Below are 26,146 nucleotides of genomic sequence, written 5' to 3'. Positions count from 1 at the left end.
GCTTCAGTTCACTAAGTAGCTGCTTTTATAAGGTTGTGTTGGTGGCGTGCAGCCTGCATATGATCCAAATGCATGCATTTGGTTTTGCAGTATGCATCTGAATTATATGACCACCTAAATATATCATTTCGTTATCCCCTCATCAATTATTTCATAGTTCTCACATATGTGAATGTCTGCTACAATTTGGTTGATGGCTGGCGTCTGCATAAATTAGAACTTTGTTAACATTGATGTTATTTTTGTTATTTTCTCATTGAGTGGGTAAAGAAGAAATGTTGAATAAATACATTAAAGAATATTTGGCATATTTTATAAACGCAATTTTTTTGCATCAAAAAATTTACAATAAGGTTATCATTTGATCATTCTTATGAATGTGTTGTCAAATTCTGTAAAAAATTGTGATTATTTAAAATAGTGTTCTCATATCTATGCATATAAATATGCAATAGACTGTCACTATAATGCCAAAATAGTTAAATCTGCACAAACAGAAATGACCATTTATTTATATGTCCACTACCATCCAATGCTTACAAGTTGTGACAAAAGGACATCAAGTCTTTCAAATAATTCTTTAATAGAAGAAATGAGAAGCAGAAGTCCAAAGAACACAAGTTGGATTCAAAACATTGTCTTCAAGGAAAATATTTGAAGATTAAGGTCAGGACTACAAATTTATGAATTTTTTGTAGTATCAATGCCTCATAATGAAGTCTACGACTTTAATCTAAAAAAAAAGGCCAAGAAGATCCATACTTGTGTAACCTTTCATCACCCAAAGACTTCAAAAAAAGAAAGAAAGAAATCCAAAATAACTCAGAAAATAATTCATTGGTCTTTATCGTTGATATCCAAGCAGACAAGACAAGGACTAAGGTGACTGAAGAACATATATGAAATTCAGGCTAAAAGAGAATACCCTGATAGGGGTAAGTAGACTGTTGTATTCTTACTTCATGTTGTATATATTTTTCATATGTAGTATACTTGTGGATGATTTTTGTTATTTTTTCTTTCTCATAGTTATGTTAGCTTCTTTTTCTCTGAATGGAAAAGATAACCATATTAAGTTAGTTATGTTGGCTTTAAAGTTTATAGTTCCAGTGGCAATTTAAGATACTGAAAGTAAGGCCACAGTTTTGTTACCATTGCTTGACGATTTGGTTGTTTTGTACATCAGAACTACTTGAAATGAGACTAAAGCAACTAGTTGGAGCTGTTTCATTATCCAGATATCATTAGCATCTGTGGTTTATGATTATGTTCCTTTCTTTGAAGTAGCAATATATTAGGTCAACTTATGTCTGTAACCTCTACACTAAGAGGGTTGTTTCACTTTTATGATCACTTTATGTGCATATCAGAAGTTTTGATCTTCACATTATATGAAACTTGGGCATTATATGACCTGTTTAGTCCTAAGATGATACAGACTGGGGTAATCTCCAGGTCCATACATATGGGTTATTTTGGCCTATACCATTTTGTTATTGATGTCATCATCTGGAACTTTTTCGGTTACTTTTTTGTTTTTTCAAATCTTTTATCTTTAAATTTGTTGCTATTAATAGTATATTGTGGTTCCTTGGGCTATGGAATCTTCTAGTGTGCTTCATGGGCTATGGATTCTCATAATTTATTGCATGAGAAAGTATGCCATTACATTTTGGATTTAATGATTTTACTATGTTACCTTCAACTGTTATCTTTTCTATTTGCAAAACTATTGTCTTTATTCCACTGATGAGTTTTTTTTTTTCATTAACCTTTCCTTCTTGTTATCGTATGTATATGGTTAATAGTATCATGCTGTTTCTTTCTGTTTTGGTTCATTTGATGTTGTTATTATGGTTTATCAATTGTTTGAGTTATAGTTCCCACTCTTGTGTTCAGAAATGAAGCTTATTTTGGATGAAAATGACAGATGTCTGAAAGACATTGCAGGAAATCTTGAGGGTGGCATGATCTGTTATCTAATAACCTTTTTTTTTATGATTGACGGTTTGAGTAACTTTTTTTTCTTCGACAATATTTAGAATGGCTGAATAGTATGAACTGCCAGAGGAACACTATATAACTCTTTTCTTTTGGTAAAATTTCTGCTTTACATTATGAGACAAATTTTAAATTATTTTTAGCAGTTTAAGTTTGTACTAGGATTGATCTTAAATAGATTTGGTCCTATTTTCCTTAAATAATGGGTCGAATACATTTGGCCAAGTGAACACATTTCTGATACTAATAACAACTTCAAGGAAATGTGTGCAGCACATAAAAACCAGCAAAGAAGTTGCTCTCAGGCTGACTGAAAGGTATTCATATCATTATTGTTTCTTTGCAAGAACAACATCATTATTTTGTATAACTTCGATGCAATTTTAGAATTAGTGTATATTGGTATTTATCTAAGATAGTTGCACTAAAATCTAGAGGTTTGGCAAAGGATACACAGAAGGTTGATGACATTGTGATGTATGCACGGCGCAATTTTTCTTTTTGTCATATTAGTGGTTATGAAGTTCTGATGGAAGTTGAGGTTCAAAATCTTCTATTTTCTGGAGATGTTAGTTAGTTTAGCTATTTTGATAGATCATCTTAAGGTCTCGGGATTAAATCGTGCTTTTACTATTTATCTTTAAACAAAATGATGAAGTTATTTTGTGGGAAATTTTAAATTCTTGATGGTTTTTACTTATGTGAGGAAATTGTTTGGATTAAAATCTTTTATGGTTCTTGTCCAACATTATTATGTCTTGACAGCATTCTTGATGACTGATTTTGAGTATATTCTCAACATTGCCGATAGTTTATTACATGGGAAATAACATCCAAATAATCGAGGATCAGTAGAATGCTGTTTTCTTTTTCGTTTTTTGGTCATTTACCTCACAACAGCTTATATGTTTGCCTTACGATAATTTGTGACGCATCATCACGATTCTTTCTGCAGAACAAATGTAATGGCTGTGACAATCAACCAACTTCCTGGGTCTGCCAGTATCGGGACCCTTATTGTATTGCTTTTAATGGGTGTTCAAAGTTATAGCATGAAATGGATTCGTGGTCTTATTTAGTGTTTATTTTTTTGTATTAATGATTGTCAGAAGTGGATTCATCTATCATCTTGTTCTTTTGATAAACCTGCTTTAGTGAGCAAGAGTTCAATTTATGAGGGTTTATTATAGATTACTCCTCTAGTTAAATCTTTTTAGTATCTCGGTCTTTATATTTACAAAATTTGCATTGGAATCCCTATAGTTATGAAAGTGTAGCATCTAATTTCATTTATCATAACATCGTCGGTTTTATCGACGAAAGTATGAAAACAATGGGTAAAAATATAATTTTAACGTTCTAATTGATGGTGGTGGATCATAACGTCACTGAAGGTCGCGGGTTATTGTTGTGGATGAGGAAGAGCGATGGTGATAGGTGAAGGCTACTTTGTATTTATGTCGATGTCGATGCAATTGTCGAATAGCTCTTTCGTCGCTTTGCATTTGTGTTTGTGTCAATGTAGTTGTCAAGCGATATGACGACATAGTTGTCGAGTGACGAAGGGGTCGCTCATCATTTACATTTGCGTTGATGTCAATGTAGTTGTCAAGCGATCTTTTCGTCACTTTATATTTGTGTCAGCGTCGAAGTAAATACCGAGCGACCCTTTTGCTACTCGACAATTACGTCGATGCCAACGCAGATGTATAGTGACAAAAGGGTCATTCAACAACTGCGCTGACATCGACGCAGATGCAGAGGCAACTATGTCGATGTCGTTGCAATTGTTGAGCAATCCTTTTATCTCTCTGCATTTGTGTCTATGTCAAAGTAGATGTCGAGCGGCTCTTTTGCTGCTCGGCAATTCCGTCGACACTAATGCAAATGTAGATGTCAAGTGGCCTATTCGTCGCTTGGCAAATGTGTCAGTACATCGCTTGATAATTGCATCAGTGTTGATGTCGATGCAGATGTCTAGTAGTCCTTTGTCGCTCAACAATTACGCCGATGCATTGCTAGGCAACTGCGTTGGTACTGACGCATATGCAGAACGACTTTCATCTCTCGTTGTCGCTCTCCTTCCTCATCCACAACAGTCACTCGTGGTCTTTAGCAGTATCGTCGTTCGTCTCCACCAACTAGAATATTAAAATTATCTTTTTTATTTTTTGTTTTCATATTTTCATCGGTAAAATCGACGGTGTTATAATAAATAAAGCTAGATGTTTTATTTTTATAACTATAGGAATTTTAATATAAAATTTTTAAGTCTTTCAGATGCTAAGTTTCTGAACCTTTTAAGTGTCTCATGAGCTTATCATTTTAGTGGACTATGCATTCTCGAGTGCCTTCCTTTGTTAGGATAAAAAATATTATTTTTGTGCTGAAAATAATTGGAGTAGAGGTGTGGGGATTTTGTGAGAAGAAAAATGATTCTCATATCTAGAATATTGATCTGATAATTGGTGTACCAAATCTATGTACTAAAGATAATTGGTGTATCAAGCTCACTTACCTCATCTATCAAAGGTCAAGAGTTTAAAATCTTATTTCATATATTTTACATAAAATATTAGTTTTATGATGATATATTAAATTTACTTGTCAAAGGTTGAGGATTTGATTGGTGATAATATTTCAAACTAATTTTTGAGAGTTCAAATTTTCATCTTATATATTTTGAAGGTAATAACCAAGATGATTTTCACATTTGATAGTTCAAATTTTCATCTTATTATATATTTTGAAGGTACTAAGATGATCTTATCATGTCAAATTCTGTCATTTTGCACTTCCAGTAGCAAGCATGGTCAAACTAAAATGGCAAACCTTCTTGATTTGACAAGTCCTTGGGAGTGGCTTGTTGAAATTATGGATATACCACAGAATTAGTTTTGTAGAACCGTCAGAAGGGACAACAATTCAAAGTAGTGAATAAAGTCAAACATATTTCTGAAGGTTGAAAACATAATAAGACAAGAGTGATGGGGAATGAAATCAGTTATTTCGTAGTTCTCACGTATGTCAATGGAACGAGAGACAACCTCATGCCATCTCAACTAGTAGATTTATTCCACAAAATAAATAAGAAAAAACAACTTTTGATTTCTTTTTCGATATTATTACCCAACAGAAACTTATTCTATCAGGTTGTGCATGTAGAAGAAGGCCATGGTGCAAGTAATAAGGACTTCAACAAGCAGCAGTTGAATGCATTATATACAAGTGCTGAGCAAAATACATCTACAATCATTCAATAATAGTACACTGATGTAAAAGATCAGTTATGGTAAAATTAGGGGAAAAGAAAAGGCAAAGAACGGAAGCAAGAAACAGCTTGTGCCAATTCCAGTTCCCGTTTGCAGTCTTAAGTTATGAAAAGAAGCGCTCTAAACTTGTCGAGGTACTCACATTTCGTGGTATTTGCCCAGAATCGATTTCCGAAATATAAAGTTGGAATCTGATGAATCGCTGTTTGGAATTGGTTCATCTACATGTCAGCAGAAGAGGAACCGGATTTTCTTTTTAGGAATAGGATATGAATACCAAAGCAAGGAGCTTACCGAAAGCTGAGATATTATTTCCAGGTTTGTATCGATATGCCAATCTGCCTCCAATTGTCGGACGAAAGATTTTCGCCCAATATCGGTGCTACAAAAGAGGACCTGGGAAATGGTTCAATAGCAAAACATGCTTCGACTTCAAAAGAGAAGAAACATACTGAACTTTTAACAAGTTCAAGCACAAACTATAGACAATAAAAGGACTGTGAGAGCTGGAAAAGAGAAAGTTGTACTATAGACAGTTCACAGAATAGAATGATTGAAGTGCACAATATTAAACTATCGAAAGGCTAGCTCTCTTCCTTATACTCCCCTAAACCAGAAGTCGATAAACACCGTTTGCCTCTCAACCATGAATTTACATCATGGTCAAGTTAAGATGGGATGCGCATAAAGTCCTAACCAACAGAAGCTGTTAAAGCCCTCTTCATACTACAGCATCACTTGAAGTCATTGTTCCTCTTATCAACATTACACTTTCCTTTTACCTGGCATCGGTTATTGAACTCCAATGCGTCAAAATGTCCTTAGGGTGCCAAGTATTCCTTCTCAGCATTTTAAAAGCTCTTTCTATTCAATTAACCTTCATTGTCAAATCAAATAGTGTGAAGTTATATTGGCAGAAAAATAAGATAATATTCCATCAAACACTTCCAAAGTTTGAGGAACTAAAAACCATTTAAGTGAATTCCCTTGTTCTAACATAAGCAAATAAGCTCATTTCTAGGATTGTATTGTTCACTAGATACCCCAACTGGTTGGAGTGTTTTGCTGAAATGCCTCTCGTGACCAAATTTGGTAATCTACCATGGTCATGGAATCAACCATATACACCCCATATGAAGCTCTCTCACCAAGAGTCAAAAGGATCCATGGTATCTGTTATGAAGGCTGATATGGAATCTTGAATTAATCCATTCATCTTGCACACCTCCAACAATTCCTAAACCCAAAATCTTCTCATACCTTTCCTGGGAAAACTACAACGATGACTTACTTAATATGACATGGAAAAGCTACAACTATGACTTAACAGGGAAAGATCAAGGATCTGAGCAAAGTATGAAATAGATTCATCACTAAAACCAGTATACCTTGTCCTTGATCAAGCTACCATTTTGGAATATACCAGCATTCTCAAGAGCTGAAAGAACTTTTTCCTGAAACAAAAGACTTATTCACATAAACAGAAGAAATATATGTTTTACAAAAACTATATTTCAAAAAAAGCTCCGCCATGGTGAATTAAAGTAATCTGAATGTGTTTATATACAAAAAAAAACTAGCTACCTGAAAATATAAAAAACAAAAGTAAAATTTTCTGATAATTCTTGGTAATCAGGTGTGCATATCTTTACTTACTCTTGTGACATAGAACATAATTGAAAATCCAATTAACTACACATGATGAACCACATAAAAAAGGAAAGATGCTCTAATGAGAGAAAACGGAAGTTCTGAAAGGAGAAATACCTATTTAGTTTTATTCTTTTCAATACAAACAAGTGATACAAATTATAGAACTGTTTTTAGCATTTCATTCTGCAAAACACCATCCAGTATCCATTTAAACAGATCAAATTGTTTTGCAGTTGGCATCAAACTTATCAATTTCTTTTTCCTCTCAATCTAACTGAATTGTAGCCTGCAAATGTGAGTTCACAGAAAATAAAAATTTTAACTGGTTCAAAACTTGATGATGAAGCAAAAAGTGGCATGCACCATGTTAACAATATTTTTTTCTGGACACTCTATGTTTGGAAGTAAAAGTTTTGAGAAAACAAATGTATGTTCAAATCCATTGCAAACTTTTCAGAGGTTGGCTGATCAATAGAGAAAATAATCAATCTTGTAGCCATATTATTTAGGAGTGACATTTATAAGAAAACACTGTAGCACTAGCCTTGATCAATAAATAACATTTATCCATAATCAGAAAGAGGTGGATGAAATAAAAGACAACTTAAACATTGTTTACCTCACTTTCATCGTCAAGAACTGTTTCCATTAAAAACAGATCAAAATACTTAGAAATTTTCTCGACTATTTGCAGCACCGACAACCTGACGGTAGCATGTTTCTGCAAAAATAGTATTCATATTATCCCTTAATCAGTCTAGAATAGGTAAAAAGGTCAACAAGGTACAATCTATCTTTAACCTGAAGCTCTTGAGGAGTTTTCTCCTCCAGGATAACACCTAGCAGCTGGCAAGTAATCTGCAGAGACACAAAGAGAAGAGGTCATGAAAAACTAAAATGCTTAAATGTAGAAACTAAAACTGCTACTAAATGTCCATAAGTGTGACAAGAAAAGCCCCATAACAGATAATACAAACAATTTAAGATACAATAGATAAAAATAAAATGCAATCTCTCTGGCTAATTTAACTTGGCAGGGGGGATCATCACATCACTTGGTTTAACTTTTAGTGTCTTGTTTATTCCACTATAGGTTTGATAATAGGTGTTTATGTTGATAAATTGATTTATGTTGAGATTTAGCTTCTTTTTTGAGTGCTACTACCTGGCCGTCTAGATGGGATAATTAACTTATTAACTTGATGAACTTGAATCGCTGGTCCAAAATGCTTAAACTCAAGACCCACTTTTAACCCTATAAACCAATTTCAATTGACCTCTCACATTCAGTGTGGGACTAACCCTAAGTGGTCATGTTGGGGTCTGTTTTATGTATGTTAATTTATGTTTGATTATCTTAAAAGTTGGTTCATGGAGTTCATATAGCAGCTCAATATCATTTCTGCAAGGTGCCAGCCCGAGGGAAGGAGTTGCAAATGGTTTGGTCAGGTTATACCATAAGCTTACAAGGCATTGACATAAACTTCAACACTAAATCTAGCCGACAATCTTATACAACACAATGAGATCATGAGTAACAACAGAAGTTAATGTCGAATCACAAGCCATACTTAGAATATGCAGAATGCTCCTAACAATCATGTCATTCAAGCATATGAAAAGGAAGACAACAAAACGAAACATAAATACTCCACCATACAAAAAATGGAATGATTTCACCCTTCTGTTCCCATCACATACCTTTCCGCATCCACCAAGTCTCTGCTTCACAGTTTTTCCGAGAGATAGCTTAAGATATCCAAATCAAAACAAAGGTCAAACTTTAGCAAGCCTCAGCCAGGCTTAGGAACCGCAGAACCGATTCCTCAATACGATACCGAGAGATCTACCTCAGCTGGAGAAGCAATCGCTTCAACGGCAACCGTGTCGTTCGATGGCCCCGTGGGCACGAGCTCTCGCGATCCGGAAGGCTCCAACCCGCCCGCCAGTCGACTCGTGGACAGAGCAGCCCCGCGCTTCCGCCGATCGCTCGCTCGTCGACCCGGCGACGGCCTCAGGAACCTCCAGGCGAACAAGACGGCGATCGCGAAGCCGGCGATGGCCCCGAGGGAACCCGCGCCCTAGATTTTGGAGGAGCAAATCAACGGGAAATTCGGTTGGGTTTAGGCAAGCCTGTTAGGGTTTGGGGGAAAAGGGCGGGTGCGTGGATTGCCACGTATCACTCGTTACCTGGTGGTTGAGGAGGACGGCGATGACGCCGGTGACCTTGCGATTGAGGTGGAGGGAGAGGCAGCGCACGAGAGCTCCAGCGTGGTCCGCCACGCGATCCGCCATCGGGACGGCCGGAGAGGCGTGCCCGGCGAATGAAGGGGGAAGAGCGTGCCCGGGCGAAGCGCGAGCGGAGGCGAAGCCAAAGAATCGTTCAGGAACCGAGTCAGCGGCTCGGGACGAGGTTACGAATGGGAAATAATTGCATGAATTTTAATATCTAAATTATTCTTTTATAAATAAATGTATACGTCTTTAATTTATAATTTGATCCTAATAATTTTTAATTCTTTATTTATAAATCTCTTTTCTTCTCTTTTTTCTCATCCTTCTTTTTTTTTAATTATTTAAAATATAAAATAAAAAAGATGATAATATGGTATAAAAGAGAAGAGGGTGAAAAATATTTTTGATATTTATTATAATAATTTAATATTTTTAAGATTATATATATTTTATAATAATCCAGAAGATATTATTTTTTAAGTCAATTATATTAACTTGGAAGCTCTTATGTTTCATGCTTTATAGAGTGTATGAGCAAAGGCTACGAGGAAGAAAAAAAAAATAAAAAGAAAAGGAGTAAAAATGAAATATTATGAATAATAAAATATTTATTTTATTAATTTTTTAATAAATTATGAATAGTAAGAAAATTGTAAATAATAAGAAGGAGCTCGAAATATACTAATTATCTTACTTTTTTTAACAATAATATTTTTATATTTTCTTAATACATATTCATATCACATTAAACGATTTATTCTTATTTTTATACTTCTATCCTAACTTTTTTTTCTTAAAAACATGAGTTTTTTTATATGTTATTTTTTAACTATAATAGATCGCTATTGTTCATTTAACAATCATCTTTATAAATTTTTTCTTATAATTTGTTAAGTTTCTGAGGTGCCACTTGCATTAAAACTAATGTCATGAAAATTTTTCTGATATGATCATTTTGAGGTTCAAGTTAGTGACCGAGATCTCTGTGAATTTTTATTAGAAAGTGAGCTCAATGGCTTAGTGCTGGACATTAGCATTTATACATGGCCTTAGAGCGGATAATCTGTAACGACCCTAATATCCCCTTCTTCATGTTTTGTTCACGTGGCCGATAAGGGGGAGATAGTTTCGAACGACCTACGTTGGACTTTTGCCCATGCAACCAGACGGGTGGAGGGTGACCTAAACCATTTCCTTCCATAATAGCTTCTACATGATGATTATGTATCAGATGATGATTAGTCGTTAATATATTTCCCATAATTTGTTTCTCCTCCCCAAGCATACTTTAAGACTCTTGTTAGAAGGTTCTATAGTGCGATGTTTAATTCATCTCATAGGTACATTGCCAACTTATCCCTTTATGATATTAAAAAGATAAACATTAGTTGGGTAAGAGTTGGGTTTTTTTTTTACATACTTGAGGCACATTTGGACCTTTGCCTCTGATGGATTTCTCTTGATATGGGTTAGATTTTCTCGATTCATATGTTTCGAGTACATTTCACCCGGTGCTTATATCGTAGTAGATATCTCTTGGCATATATTAGGTTTTACTAACTTACAAGCATATGACATATTTCGCTTTGCACTTCCATCATAATAGATTTCAGTTGGTATAAGTCAAGTTTTCTGGACTCACACGCCTTGGGATTTCACTTGATCATGATATGAAAAATATAGATGTTTAAATCTTAGGTAATAGGGTTTGCATTGGCCATTCATATAATCTCATTTTTTATTTATCTAATGAATAAATGTTATTCGTGTCTTGTGAAATATCATATTTATAACATTGAAATTGTTGAATATATCTCTTTTAATAGTAAAAGGTTGAATATATCTCTTTTGAAATTAAAAAAATAAATAAATTTATAAGACATTATGAGATAAATAAAATTTTATGAATTTGAGTAGGTAGTTAAAAAAAATATACAAAAACCTTGTGTTCAGAAGATGCCAATGTTTAAATAGATGCATAAAGTTATTAAAAAATATATTAAACTAAATATCTTTATTCGTAAATAATTAGATATCATTTTGATAAAGAATAAAATAAGAAGAAATTATTTAAGATAGCATGGACATGTTTTGAGAAGATATCTGAATGATATTATCAAGATAAATAAATTAATTAATGTTAGTACTATAATGAGAAAGATAAAAAAAAATTTAATAAAAAAATATGAATAAAAAATTAAGATAAATATGTATTTTTTATAGATCTCAATGAAAGTAAAAGATTAATTAAACTCAAATAATTAGAACTTACTATTTTATTATTATTGTTATCACAGTAGATACTCGTTACATGTATAGGTAAGAGTGAAGACGGCTTTAAAAGTCGTGAGCGATGTGATCACATCACGGGAACCGCAAACATTGTCAATTACGAAGTAATACTCTTACACAGTAACGTTAGATCAGATTCCGATTAGATCTGACGGTCACTAGGAAACATATCACAAAAGCCCCCACATATCTATTTAATTACTGACTGCCACTCTCTCATACAACGTTAGTGGCTTTTCCATGGTATCTACATGCTATACGTCTTTTTCGGTCAAATCACATTCTTCAGTTTGGCGGAAGAGGGATAAAAGGGAAAGCACGGTGAAGTTCTCCCTTTCTCCCCCGCGACGGCAGCGATATCTGTCGACGTACTTCCTTGAACGACCGAAACCCTGGGACTGATAGCTTGTCGCCTGTGCATTGAAATCACAGACTCCTCACCATTGATTGATTCGATTCTCTCCTCTTGATCGTCGCGTTTCATGCCCCGATCCGTTCCTTAGATCTGCGTGTATCTCTGCCCTGTGCCCTAAGCTTCGAATTTGTCCCGGAAGTTATCTCGTTTTTGTTGCCGGGAGGTAGTTAGGGAGTTAGGAGATGCAATCTGACGGCGGGCGTGAATCGATCAGGCCGGCTACGGCGGAGGAAGAGGCCGTGAAAGGAAGCACCGACTGCGTCTATTTCTTGGCGTCACCATTGACCTGCAAGAAGGTGGATTTCCTACTTTTCTTGTTTCTTCTATTATTTCAAGTTCTTAAATGCTGGTAAAGTTGCAAACTTTTTGCTTCAGCCTGTATGTGTTCGTTCTTTTCGGCTGATATGTATGTCTTTCTTTGCGTTTTCTATAAACCCTGGTCGGCGCTTGGTCGAAACCTAGAGTTTTTTTTGGTGCTGTGGAAACATTATGCTGTTGGTGGTTGCTTGAGATCATGGTATTGGTCTCTTGTTTGGTTGTTTGGTGGTAACGGCATCAGCAAACTTCTCTTAATTGAAGGCATAAAATTTGAGTTTGTAAAAAAGAAGTTGGTGTTGATGAAATAGATTTTTTGTTGTACTTACCCGTGTAAAGTGTTAATCATTGACTACTTTTATAGCATTGAGAAGTAAGTAATTTGTGCTGCATATGTTCTTCGTAGTAATGTTTTTTTTTCTATTGGCTGTTAATGGTTGCTTATGAGCAAGCTTTGAATTTTGATGGGTGAATTGGAAGGGTCCCTTGGTAGCTATAGTTTGATGTGTAATTGCTTGCCTTATGAAGTGCACTAAGTATTAATCCCCAAATTTTAGGAAATATGAATAAATGATTCCAGGCCAAGCAGACAAAAAGATGAAGCTTTTGTTTTATAAATCTCACTGCAGTTGGTGGTTCAGATTTGGGTCATGAAGGGTGTGATCAGTAATCAAAAGTTTCAAGAAGGATTTTTTGGTTGTGTGCTCTTGTGAAGTACAGAAGTTTCTTAGGTTTTTATTTGCATTAAAATATTCATCTTTAATCTTGTTGCTAGTAGCTCAACATAACTTCTCGGCGGAGCCCTAAATGTGATCCTTGCATTGATTAACAATTATGTTTATATCACATATATATTGAACCCATTCTACCTTAGTAAATATTTTAACCCTAATGTATATGGTCTGATATCTTGACCTGTGGATTCTCTGTCTCTATAGTTGCTCTATAAAAAAATCCGCCCTAAATGTGATCCTTGCATTGACTAACAATTATGTTTATATCACATATACATTGAACTCATTCTACCTTGGTAAATATTTTAACCCTAATGTATATGGTTTGATATCTTGACCTGTGGATTCTCCATCTCTATAGTTGCTCTATAAAAAAATCCGCCCCTAAATGTGATCCATGCATTGACTAACAATTATGTTTATATCACACATATATTGAACTCATTCTACCTTAGTAAATATTTTAACCCTATTGTATATGGTCTGATATCTTGACCTGTGGATTCTCTATCTCTATAGTTGCTCTACAAAAAACCCCTTATATTTCTCTTTTCCTTGACATAAATTTGTTGATTGTTTTTGTTGCTGATTTTTCTGTAAGCGGAAATGTATATGCACAGAATACTGGGATTGACATCTTTTTTTCATAATTTTATAGATGTATAATTTTTATAATCATATTTCAAACTAAAATGTAACAGTTTTCCATCATTCAGGGGAGTGAATGTGAGTATCGTCATAGTGAGGGTGCCAGAATTAACCCCAGGGATTGCTGGTATTGGTTAAATGGTAACTGCCTCAATCCCAAATGTTCATTCCGCCATCCGGTAAGTCAATTCTACAGTTTCTTGTTCATTTAGTATATATTGTGTATGAGTTAATTAAACATGCTATCAACAGGTGTATGATTTAATTAAACATGCTATCAACAGACACTTCGTATCATGTTAGTGTAGAAATGATTGCTTCCTTTTACGGACTGAACTTTTGCTTTTAGGACTATGCTTTTTTAATTTCCATTTTGGCCATGTAAATCAGTCAGGGCCTGCTAGAATGCTAGATGCCTATGGCTGTGGTGTCTCCCAAGTCCCAATAACTTGTTACTTGCATCAGGGATGCCCATTGAGCCTCTTTATCCTTGCCATTAGAATAAGGAACCTTTTAGAATATAATTTATTACCTTACAGATTTATACTGTTCAGGTTTATGAGATTGATGAGATTTAAGGAAATAGTGTAACTCTCTAAACAGGAACTGCGCACTCAATTTTGGCACTTGTATCAGAATTGTCGAGTTTTGTGCTAACCTTGTTTCAAAGTGCACATTCTTTATTTAGTTTCTATCAAAATTTTCTTTTGTCTCCCTCTATCTCTCTTCATTTTTTTAAAATGAAACTATTTCATTTTTTCTAAACTACGGCATCTATAGATCTCCTTAATAAAAAATGTCTATATCAATTTTCCCTCTTATTATCCTTATGAGAGTGCACATTACATGAATAAAAAATGTGAATCAATTGTTTGCCTGTAGTCTGTGATCTTCCCCTTCTTTTTAATCACTAGCATATTCACATGGAACTTATTGCTGTGTTATTCAGCCACTTGATTCCTGGTTCGCGAAACCGATGCCTACCTCAGGACCTCTTCAACCTCCTCCAACTGCAGTGTCAACACAAATCCCAGATGCACGTGCTCCACCTAATAATGCCAGTAAGAAGAGTGCTCCCTGCTACTATTTTCAACGGGGGCAGTGTTTGAAAGGTGAAAGGTGTCCCTACACGCATGGGACATATGCAGTTAGCAGTTATGCTTCACAGAAGGTTGCAAAGGCTTCTACTTGTCTCGTTGAACCACCACAAATCATTGAGGATACACAGCAGAACATCACCATGCAACAGAATGTCACTGAATTCAGTGTTGATAAACAAAAGATGGCCATTGAGATGCCAGTTGAAATGCCACCTAAAGCAAAACTTGTCACCAAAGCTGAGAAACCTGATGGTGATTCATCAGAAAATAAATTATTTTTACCTTACTCATTGGATGATGGGCTTCCTAAATTGCCACAGAATTATGTTGCCATTAGCAGTGGCTATTCTCTAAGCAAACCGTGGAGTCATCAGATGGAGCCTTCAGATGGGCAAACTGAGAACAATAAGGATACTGATGAGTTCTTGCGTGAATACTCCCCTGGTTTTGATGTCCTAGTCGAAGATGACATCAAAGATCCTGATTACTTTCACAATGAAGATAACTTTAGAATGGCATCTAATCATGGAGGACAGAACCTGGAAGCTGAAGATGACTATGACTACCACCATTACAATTACCAATCTATGACCAACTTTGAAAGGGATCAATGCAATGGCATAGAAAAATATGACAGCTACAAACAAACAGGTGGTACATATAGCTGGGATCCAAAAGTTTCTGACAGAATTTTGGACAAACCATCATCGCTCAAAAGAAGAGTGCTTGACAAAGAGACAAAACTGGATCAGATGGATGACTTAGATTTGCGCCATCGGCTACTTAAACAAAGGTGTCATGGTTCAAGGTCCATGGATAGCCGTGATGATCGTGGTGAGCACTACCGTAGGGATGATCACTGTGCTGAGAGAGGTTCTGGTCATCATTCCCGAGATCAAAGGCAATTTCCTCTGGAGAATTCCGTAGGCACTCGTCTACAAGGTAGAATAACATTTCCTGGGCGATTGGAGAAAGAGAGGAGCAGGAGACCTCGTGGCAGACAGTCACCAACAGAGCGAATGAACCATCAGAAAACACATCCTGAAAGAATAAGGCAGCAATTTAGTGAGGATTTCAGCAAAGGTACAAGTATTAGAAACAAACCAACTAGAAGAGATGACATGAACTCTCTAGATTTTGCTAGTCCAAAATCTCTGGCAGAGTTGAAAGGTGCAAAGATTAATGGGAACTCGAATGAACAGTCAATCAGAAGTAGCAGTCCTAATACCAAGATGAATAGAATGCTGTCTGAAAAAGTGGAGGTGCTTCAGGAATCAGAAAATTCTCTATCATTTGAAGGTCCAAAGCCACTGAGTGTCATCTTGAAGAGAAAAAGAGAGTCGGCATACACAAACAGTGGAATTTCTCTGAGTCAATATGAAAACAATCAAGGTGGTGGGGAATCTGCTACCAGGGATTATGTGCCTGCAGCAGTAACAATTTTGCAATATGTTCCTTCATCAGAAGCTGGAAAGGAAGCAACTTTTATGAATGGCAACCATGAAGTAGATAAGCTTAGAGCAGTTGATGAGGAGGGTTTGATCCTTAAAGATGATGAGAAAACCAATGATGCTCCATCTTCAACCATAGCTGATGCTGTTGAAATTGGAGATGGTATGGATTTGGAAAATGTGGAAGATGAAGAACTGGCAAATAGTTATGAAGCAGGGAAGTTTAAAGCAGAAGATGCTGAGAAAACCTGTCAGGTTGATGATGATGAGCTTGACGATGAGGATGACTTTGCTAGAAAGGTCAGTGTCATGTTATCCTGAACACATGTCAGTTTTGCTAATCAATCAGAATATGAGAGAACACATTTCATGTTGATGAAGATGAGTTTGACGATGAGGATGACTTTGCTAGAAAGGTCAGTGTCATGTTATCCTGAAGTTAGAAGTTAATGAACATCAGTTTTGCTTATCTTGGTGTTCTTCAAGAGGCCTATCATTTAACTCTTGGAAGATAATGGTGGCACTTACAAAATTTTAGATGCAAACAGTGCCAAAGCCTTTCTCTCCTGTCTGGTTCACGTGGAGACCGAGTCGAAAGATAGCGAGTTGGATATAGTCAAAAGCCCTCTGTAGAGGCCTACTTGTGTTTTAATGCCTTTAGGTCTTCAGAATCTTTTTTGTATTAGATATCTAATGTGGCAAAGTATTCATTCTGTTTCAGTACATCAAATATATAACGAATGAATCAACTTGAAAATGGTGCTAAACAAAAGAGTTCTATTGGTTCTGAATGGTATTTAATCTGCTTCTCAATTCTGAAATTGTTGTTCATATAATATGCATATCGACTGGAAAATGATGTCAAAGAAAGCAAGACTGTGATGAGAGATGATCACACAGCTAATTTTGACTGAAATTGTGAAGTGTTTTTTTTGTGTGTTGATTTTGCTGTATCAAAAAAGAAAAAGAATGTTTTGGCAATATGAAAATGGTTACATTTTCTATCAGCAAATGAATTATTACAATGCTCGATATGTAAATGTGAAAAGCAATAGTTGATTATCTATCGATTCAATTTCAAAGATGACCTCTTACCCAAAAACTTCTGTGTCTTTAAAGAGCTTAGCTGATTTTATTGCTAAGAAGTCAACATAAACAATTATGATATTTTTACATGTAATTTTTATTTGAATAGACATACATTTACATTAAAAAAATTGTCTAAGGTTAATTCTTTAGATGTCAATAATGGTGATGGGAGAAAGTATCAATCCGAATGGAACAGATTAAAAATAATGTCAATCCACCTATTTTCATTTATTAAACAAGTAATCCTTAATATTATACCAAAAAGTAATGATAAGAGTATAGTGATTCTTTAAGTAAGGATGAATACAATGTTTACATTTCTTACATTAGTTAACACTTTATACATGCACCTAAGTATATCATTACTTATACATCTTCATGGCTATTCAATTCCATCAAAGAATTGAAATCTCAAGTTTACCCTTGGAATAAGAACAAAATTAAAGGCACAATTTTTCCAAAAACATTTGTGGAATTCCAAATAAATAAAAGAATTAGAACTTACATAAGCTAGAAGCTAAATTCTACTTATGCCTTTTGATGTTTCAATTACAATATAATAGAAAATAAATTTGATCATTACTTAGTCGATATTTATAAATATATATATTTATAAAAGTGAATTCTCTCTTTTTTTTTTCGTAAGCACCCAACTTCCAAAAATTTGTATGAAAATATTTTTCATAAATAATGATTTTACCCTTGGTTACTTTGGCCATGTTGACCCTAGTCACCTCTACTACTTTCGACCTTATGAGTTGCCCATGTCAATCCGACCATGCTTGCGAGGAAGGAGAGGGGTACCTGTAAAGACGAGAAAAGTCAATAGCTGCAAATAAATAAGGAGGGGGCCACAAACAATAAAGGGTGGAATAATGGCGATGAGCTGACGGTGGGTAAGCTCATAGACAGTGGGAAATTATTTAGGGTGAAGGTGTACCCTAAGTGCATAAGCTAACCTGTGTGCAGTGGTACAGGCGGCCAGGGGCTCACCTTCGCTCGCAACCCCCCACTCCATAGTTGTCCTTGGCAAAAGGGAGGAGACGTAGGGTGATAGTGCAGGGCAAATATAATGATAGATTCGACGGAAGCAATGGTAAAATGATCTTTCAAATAAGAAGGAATGATGTATGAGAATTTTTAAAAGTTGGGATGTTATGCAAGAATTTCTTAAGTTTTTTCAAAAATTTACTATATTTATAATATAGATTTAGAGATAACAAACTATTAAGGAGTCATTATGAATTGATCATGATAGAATCTATCATTTATTTAAGTTAATATATATAATATCATTAATGATTCATGAAAATATTAAAAATTTCTCCTCCATCCTAAAAATTTATGAATAAAAAATTAGGATGAGTGAATTTTTAGAAAAATCTATATTTTTCAAAATTTCTCATAGAGTGCCCATATAAAATTCTAAAATAATACACTTAGATCGTATGAAAAGTTTAATTTACCTCTTTTTTCATTGGACCTATAGTTCAACCATAACTCGGAGCCCTCGCACGAGGGCTTATCATCACTCATAAGCTCTCTCCACCTACTGTCTTGCATGAGAACTAGTTGCTCCCCTTTACCTATAATCCTCGTACTGTTAGTTGCCTTCCTTCATCGTGCACTTGACCATCCCCCAATCGACTCCGAGTAAGTATCATCTTCAAAGACTATTAGGTTCCAACTAGGGCAACGAAGAAGACAATGGTCGACGGGTTGAGGGAGTACACAATGGAGAGGTATAATGGTCATTTAGGATTATTTTTAAATTTTTTTTAATCAAATCTTATCTGTTCGAAATAGTATGACACCTACGAGGGCAGTTCTGTAACTTCAATACAGTTTCTTTTATTAATGTATTATGATATTTACTTATTTATTTATCTCTCTCTCTGTCTCTCTCTCTCACTTTTTTTTTTGTCTTTTTGGACTACCGGTTCCGGCTCGGAAGCAGGCTTGGACTGGTGGCGAAGCGCCGAGGAAGAAGAGAGGCTCGGGAACAAGCCACTGCCTCGAGACGAAAGCGTAGGTTCGGAACCACCTCTCTCCGTCCCCCTCGTTTTATGCCCTTCGCCCCGGTCTATGGGGCCTGGAAACTCGACCTAAGCAGGGAATGGCGCTTCTCAGATCTCGATCCCGAAGACGAGAGCGGCAGCGGCGGCGGAGGAAGAGGAGGGGATGAGCTCTGGCTAGGTTTTCAGGCGAAGAATCCAGCGGTTGGTGGGTCCTAGGGTTCCACCGATGCAACACTACAGCCTGAGGCCGGCCAATTCCTTCATCGGTGGCTCCCTGCACGACCTCAACACCGCTGACTCCAACCCCGGCGAGATCGAGGGCATCAGCGACGTCGATCGCGACCCCGTGAACGAAGATAGCCTGGACAACGACGACGACGAGTCCAACTCCGTGGTAACTCGGTTGCTTCCTCTTTTAGCTGTGAGAGCTTCTTGAAATCACGATTTGATTTTTAGTAAACGCGTTCTTGCCATCTGATGCGGCTGGTTACTCTGCTAGGACTGCGTACATGACTCGTACAGAAACTCGATTCCCCTTCACGGGGTTGGAGTCGACGATGATCGATCCGCGCTCGAGCATGGTGGCAGGTCGCCGAGTCCATCATATAACATACTGACCCACGAAGGTGGCTCTTTCTCCCAATGGATGTTCCTAACTTCATGGTCTGCGTTCATTTTGGTCAGCATGAGCACTTCACTTTCTAAACTTGGTACAGATGTTTCGCCAATAGAGACTGCAAGAGCAAGGTTCTTGCAGATCATCATCGATCATTTCATAGACGAGCATGTGATTGAAGCTGCAGAAACTTCTGATGTTCGCTGTTATCAGGGGAACGAGAAGGTTAACAAAAGAAAGCAACGGGAAATCCAGTATGAAGGTGATCATAGGTTTGCCTTGCCCTTGATGTATGTTGCGAACTTGTACGAGACCTTAGTTAACGATGTCAATGTCCGTCTTGCTTCCTTGGATGGGATCCGCGAGAAAAATATTGGGGTGGCTCTAGAAACTGCTGGTGGTTTGTACAGAAGACTGGCAAAAAAATTCCCACCTAAAGGTTGTCTTCATTCACCTCTATGTAAAAGGTTTGGAGATGCCAATATATAACCGATTGTTTATCACCTAATAGCCTAATTGATGCTTTTGTTATCCTAGGCTCTTGTAGCTTCAGGAGAAGAGAATTGGCTACATCACTTGCAACAAGGACCAGATTTCCTGAGCTTGTGGTGCAAGAAGAAAAACGTGTTCGCTTCGTAGTAGTAAATGGTTTGTCGATCATTGAAAAACCAAACAATATTGGTATAGATGATGCCGACTGGTATGCTGAGCCTTCTGATCTTTCAACTCATCTTGTAACACTGTTTAGTTCATACAGTTTCCTAAATATGCTTGTTTATATATGCATCATATTAATGTGGTAATTAATGTCTAAACTCCACAATGACATGACTAAGAACTGATAAAAAAGCATCTGTTGTTTGCTGAAAACATGGCAAGAAAGAAAGTTCCAAGTATGACAATGCAAACTATGTTATGAAACTTGGAGAGGAATGATTATTAGCTTTCCATGTACATTGCACTTGACAGATAACGATTTTGTGATACAAGAGTTTTGGTAACTGCAAGAACGTAAATGAAAATTGAGGTTTAGATTATGTTATCTGGCTTTTTGAGGATATACTTGAACTAGGTTCAAACGTTTGACTGGTCGGCATGAGGTGGCTATTTCAGCAAGCGATTACAAGTTCTATTCGCCTAGGCACAAGTACAAGCGTGGTGCTTCTCATTCCATGTCCAACATCCCTGGGTTGAATGTAAGTCCTTAACAAATTTGAAGTACCTACGGGTCTGTAAATGCTTAAATGAAGGTGCATCCAGTTTCACTACTGGTTTTTATTTTTGTGTAATTAGGCAATATCAGTAACAGAAAGTTCTTCCCAAGTGGCTAGTGCTATCGGATTCCGTCCAGTAAATGAGGTAAAGACTGAAGTTGAATACTTCTTCCCATGGTCTCATGCTTGCCACAAAACCTTTTAGGCTTCTTACGTACTTATTGGAGTAAAATAATCTGACTAATTTGAACATGTTCCTTGTTGCCTTAAATTCATACATAGACAACAACTTTTCTTGTAATTTTGTTGTGAAGGATGCACTCCTAATTTAACTTGTGAATGACATTACGTGCTCCGAGAGATGATCACTCGGTTTGGCAGGTTATAGAAATATTAAATGCTTAAAGTGATGCCGATGTTATTGTTAGTTTATTAGTAATATTGTACTTATATAAGTTAAGAAAAGTGTCATCTTATTCTTACTGAAATTTCACCGTTCCTCTGTTTAATGGAGCACCCTTCTACCATGTCCTTAGGGTATGTCAATATCATTCTACCTATGGGAGTGATTGCCATAAACATAGCAATGTTCTATTGTAGTTCTTTTTTTGTTCAATACACCAATAACAACAACAAAGCTATAAGTCTCAACTATTTGGGATCAGCTACATGAATCTTTTGCCACAATGGAGATATGTCAAAAGCCATCTAGATATTGAAGGTGCCTCGCGTCATTTTCGGGTGACGACATAGCTCTATACTAAAATCGGTTAAGATCTTTGTTCATGAGATCTGACATAGTTTTACGTTGGTTGTCAGTGACCTAACGCAATCATCCTCTTTTTTCATCCGGGCTTGAGACCGGTGATGGTGTTTTTTTTTTGTTGTGTGTTCAGTATACCATGGACAAAAAAAAATTTCAATGTCAAAATTTATTGGAAGTTTTATGATTGAACTCTTATTCATTGCACTTGTTGATTATATTACATATTTGGCGACTCTTATCTATATTTTCCCTAGCATTTGACTCTATAATTATCATCATTTTGTTCCTTAGATTCTATAAAATGATCTGCATACTAGACTAGGAATTATGTAATATACTAACTTGGTGCACAAAAGAAGGTTATTATAGGTTGATTAAGTGAGGATACTACTCTCATACCGCCAGAGGTTGATGCCCTCGTATGTTTGGTAGGCAATTCCTAATTTGGTTTCTACACCCTCAGTCAAGTTATATCTCTAGTGCTGACAACAATTAATTATCCTTTAATGTGACTTGTTAATGTGACATATGGTAACCAAGTAATGGCATTTGCGCCTTACCTTCATTCCAATATAGCTGATTCCCAACTTCTGGACAGTTTCTTATTTGTTTATATATTTCTGTTTCCTAGATTAAAAAAATGTAAACTTAGCTTAATTCAATCATGTAAATTGACTAAAAATAACCTAAATATATAAGACGGGTTTGCACTGGCTGCATAGTCGTGCTGGGCCACATCAATGGAACTTCTCGAAATAATAAATCTTATCATGATATAAAATTCTTTCCACAAGGATGTCTTGATTTCTCAAATCTTGCTGATTATGATTAAATAACTATCGCAACCTAATTTGTAACTATGGCAACTTTGATAAGCGGTAATATGATCCAACCTACCTAGGATTGTAAGCACCCCATCAAGTATCATGTGATCTATTCTGTATCTATCTGCCCAAATTAGATCCTCAAAAAGTGCAGTTTTGTTGACATTAAAGTAGATGCTTGCTTGACTTGGGATAAGTTCTCCCTAAAGTATCATTTGATCTCTTTTGTATTTCATTTGCCCAAATTAAAATTATCAAAAGTCTACTTTTGTTGACAATAAATGAAATATTTGCTAGACTTTGGAGTGAATTTTCATGACTTGGAGGTTGTAGCACTACATTATGTTCTTGTTTTTACTTGTTTGATTCCAATGTTAGTTGTAATTATAAATAGACTCATATTTGTGCACTAAAACTTAGTGTTATGGCATATGATCACTAAAATGGACTTCATTCCTGTAGTCCCAAAGTCATCATGAACCTTCACCAAAACATCATGTGCAACAATCGCCACAACCTACATATCATCCTCTTCACCAGGTTCATCATCAGAACATTCAGCAAAGTCAGCACTCTACACACTTTTCTCACTTACATCAGTGCCCGCATCCTTCACATGTGCCGGATCTTTCTCACCAACATCAGACACAGACAATACCTCCGCATCTCACATCCTTGCAGTCCCTCTCTGGAAGTAATCTTGGAGGATGTTTGCATATACTGGTAGGTTTTCTTTAATGATTTTCAATCCTTTGATACCTTTGCTTGTTTAATTTTGCATACACCAGTGTATTATCAAAGATTATACAGGCGACTCCATACAGCACACCAAAGTACTGCTTCCTCCCATCTGTTTAAAATGCTAATTGTCTCTCACAAGTTACACAAACTACTTTACAAAATTTGGCTGATCATAAGGCACTTCTAAAGACTAAATACCAGATAAAGGAAATATACTTGATTCACTTTTTTATCACCGATTACCTTAGGAACGTCATTGTTAATTCACAGTGAAATTTTAAAATGTTCTTGAAAAATCTAAAAATACCAAGTGATTGCCATGTATCAAATATTAGAATATTCTTGTAAAGCTAAGAAATGAGGGGTTAATATTAGAATATTCTTGTAAAGCTAAGAAGTGATTGGCCATGTATCAAATGTTATTTTTGCTGCCATGTATCAAATTTTAAAACGTCATTGTCTGCTGCATTTAGTTTCCTATGCTTGACTATTAATGTTATTTTTTTTATGGAAACTTGATTGTTCCTTTATGTTAGGTCGTCTAACATTAAGCATGCTGGAATGACAGGCAGGGTCAATTGACATTTTCATGAGCATATGATAAATCATCTCCTCTGTGGCCCTATTGGCCATTCATGCTAATTCTGACTGCATCTGGTGTTCTATGCTCAATCATCAGTATATTAATACTATTAGGAAAATTCTGAAAAGTTCTAGGGTTTTTGATGCATAATGTTTCCCAGGACTTGTTCAGGACAGATTTAGAAATCTATTTAGTAGGTGTATAAGAAATTTCACTTGCATCATCTGTTAGGTTGGACTATAAGTTTGATACTGTTCCTCGTGTCTAGGATGATCAGGCAAATTAGAATTTGTCCTTTTATGCTTAACTTAGACCCTTGAACCTATTCTCACATGTATTCTTGGTTTAGCGAACTTTTGTATTACACAGAAAGTACACATGATAGATTATGCTTGTTCCTTTAAAATAAAGGTCAAAATGCAGTAACGCCGACCAGTGCCAATGTTCTTGTTAGTCGATGGGAAGTCATGCAATTTTCTCACCCTATTGGACATGCACATTTAAATGGCGCGACCGTTCATCCTCTGTTTATTGCAATTCTTACTAATTAAGGCAAACAAGAAGATGGACCCTTGCTTACAGTTTCTGATCCATCTTAACTTCTATGTTCCAGCCAACAAGCCCAGCAAAGTTCTGCGACGAATGTGGAACGCCTTACTTCAGAGAGACATCTAAGTTCTGCTCTGAATGTGGTACAAAGAGGTTAGGGACCTCAATATGAAGTCATTTGCTACCCTGATCTATTCTTGTATGATGTTTTATCGGTGTCCTGTGAATTAATGTAGCTAAATCTTGTTCAGCTGGTAGATTCTGCTTTTATTAGTTTGTTGAAAATTTCCATGATGACCCACGTTAATTTTCATTTTGTTCTTGCTGTTTTTGTATGTACATCTGTCTGACACACAAATTTGCACATATTGAAGAGGCACAAATGTTTCCAAGTTGGAGACAGATTGAATGGTACAAATTGGCACATATTGGAAGGTGTAAAAGTTTCTGACATTACTTACATAATTCATCATCAAATTACTATTTTCTTGAGATCTGAAGAGGAGGTATTATTTTCTCGATTAATTTAGCTGGTCATTTCACGAGATCGCAATTTGCTAGATGATCATTTGCTTTTGAATACTTGTGGTTCAGGTCATTCAGTAACAATTAGGCATATGCATGTATCATAGTTATTATACATGGGCCGAACTTTGGTCAATCACAGAGCAATATTTTTAGATTTATTATTAGAATAAATTTTGTGAGAGAAAAGTCCAATGTTTTGAGTTTTTTTTTTTCCATTTAGAAGAGTTTCTTTTTGGAAAAGCCTACTCGGGAGCACTTTTTATTATTTTTAGTGAAATCCTAGTTAGTTTTGGCCCGAGCAAAAATCCTGTTAAAGGATTATTGATGGTAGGGGCAGAAAAAAAAGAAAAGGAAAACGGATTTAGCTCCGCAAATATGAGAGGGAAGTCTGAGAAAGATCGCATTCATAGATTTAGCTGTGAGGCAATCGCCTAAGGTAGGAAGGCGACGAAAAGGTCTCTTAGGGCATCGGAGCTCCTAGAAAAGCTCTCAACTTCAAACTCTTTTTTTTTTTTTCTACAGAGTCACTGCTGCAGTTTCTCTGTTTGGGTTTCTTTCTTAATCCATAATTCAAAACTGGTTCAAAAAATAAAAATATATTTACTTATCAGTGGTATTCCAGAGTGACGATTAAACTATATGTTTGTTTGTGCTGTATATTATCTTGTTGGTTCGACAAAGTTGCAACAAATTTGGATCGATGGGGTTAGAGATTTGCCGAAATTTGGAAGGTAGTTGCGATGAAAATGATCTCGTGGCATATGTGAGAAGGCTTCAAATCAAATAATGTCTTCCCAGATCTGAGCACAAGAACAGTTTGAGCAATGAATTATTGATTTGAATAACGACTCTAAAACAAAAAATAAAAGTCATCTCTTGTACCAAAAATACAAATTATGCAATTCTCGATTCAAGTCCAAATTTGTATGTAGGTCATGTACGTGAGTCCTGCATTATTGAAGTTCTGTAGTGCAAGGATAAGACTATATATACCTCCACATTGTTAGCTATCTTCATCAGGATCAAAAACTGAGCATTCTATTAGTTGTCACGAAACTAAGCAGTTGACGATAGAGAGAGACTTCATCATCAGAAATCATTT

At 36.0% G+C, this 26,146-nt stretch overlaps 3 protein-coding genes across 8 annotated transcripts; 2 read left to right on the top strand and 1 right to left on the bottom strand.

Moving 5' to 3' along the window:
* Positions 1-5,195: 5,195 nt before the first annotated feature.
* On the bottom strand, positions 5,196-9,342 carry LOC135583694 (peroxisome biogenesis protein 22-like). 2 transcript variants are annotated; one of them, XM_065135611.1, is made up of 8 exons: positions 9,117-9,342; positions 8,777-9,007; positions 8,628-8,675; positions 7,728-7,784; positions 7,546-7,647; positions 6,662-6,727; positions 5,568-5,669; positions 5,196-5,475 (listed from the first exon to the last, which is right to left on the bottom strand). In XM_065135611.1, exons 1-8 carry the CDS (start codon positions 9,219-9,221, stop codon positions 5,377-5,379), a joined length of 810 nt encoding a protein of 269 aa, XP_064991683.1. In that variant the 5' UTR covers positions 9,222-9,342; the 3' UTR covers positions 5,196-5,376. The 2 variants fall into 2 exon arrangements, with proteins under 2 accessions (XP_064991683.1, XP_009401185.2); XM_009402910.3 differs by having other exon boundaries at positions 8,628-8,648.
* A 2,461-nt stretch (positions 9,343-11,803) lies between these two features.
* LOC135583691 (zinc finger CCCH domain-containing protein 32-like) lies at positions 11,804-16,903 on the top strand. 2 transcript variants are annotated; one of them, XM_065135262.1, is made up of 3 exons: positions 11,804-12,164; positions 13,634-13,744; positions 14,515-16,903. In XM_065135262.1, exons 1-3 carry the CDS (start codon positions 12,051-12,053, stop codon positions 16,435-16,437), a joined length of 2,148 nt encoding a protein of 715 aa, XP_064991334.1. In that variant the 5' UTR covers positions 11,804-12,050; the 3' UTR covers positions 16,438-16,903. The 2 variants fall into 2 exon arrangements, with proteins under 2 accessions (XP_064991334.1, XP_064991333.1); XM_065135261.1 differs by having other exon boundaries at positions 13,619-13,744.
* A 2,180-nt stretch (positions 16,904-19,083) lies between these two features.
* Positions 19,084-24,829, top strand: LOC103985275 (uncharacterized protein At2g02148). Of its 4 annotated transcripts, none has more exons than XM_018823601.2 (9): positions 19,085-19,237; positions 19,336-19,617; positions 19,723-19,849; positions 19,940-20,278; positions 20,377-20,539; positions 20,912-21,035; positions 21,133-21,198; positions 23,106-23,366; positions 24,581-24,829. In XM_018823601.2, exons 2-9 carry the CDS (start codon positions 19,450-19,452, stop codon positions 24,686-24,688), a joined length of 1,356 nt encoding a protein of 451 aa, XP_018679146.2. In that variant the 5' UTR covers positions 19,085-19,237; positions 19,336-19,449; the 3' UTR covers positions 24,689-24,829. The 4 variants fall into 4 exon arrangements, with proteins under 4 accessions (XP_018679171.2, XP_018679146.2, XP_018679109.2 ...); XM_018823564.2 differs by having other exon boundaries at positions 19,336-19,644; XM_018823581.2 differs by having other exon boundaries at positions 19,107-19,233; positions 19,336-19,644.
* Positions 24,830-26,146: the final 1,317 nt, after the last annotated feature.

The sequence above is a fragment of the Musa acuminata genome, chromosome BXJ3-1 (assembly GCF_036884655.1).
Source record: "Musa acuminata AAA Group cultivar baxijiao chromosome BXJ3-1, Cavendish_Baxijiao_AAA, whole genome shotgun sequence".
Classification (NCBI taxonomy): domain Eukaryota; kingdom Viridiplantae; phylum Streptophyta; class Magnoliopsida; order Zingiberales; family Musaceae; genus Musa; species Musa acuminata.
This window is presented reverse-complemented; position numbering and strand designations above follow the sequence as displayed.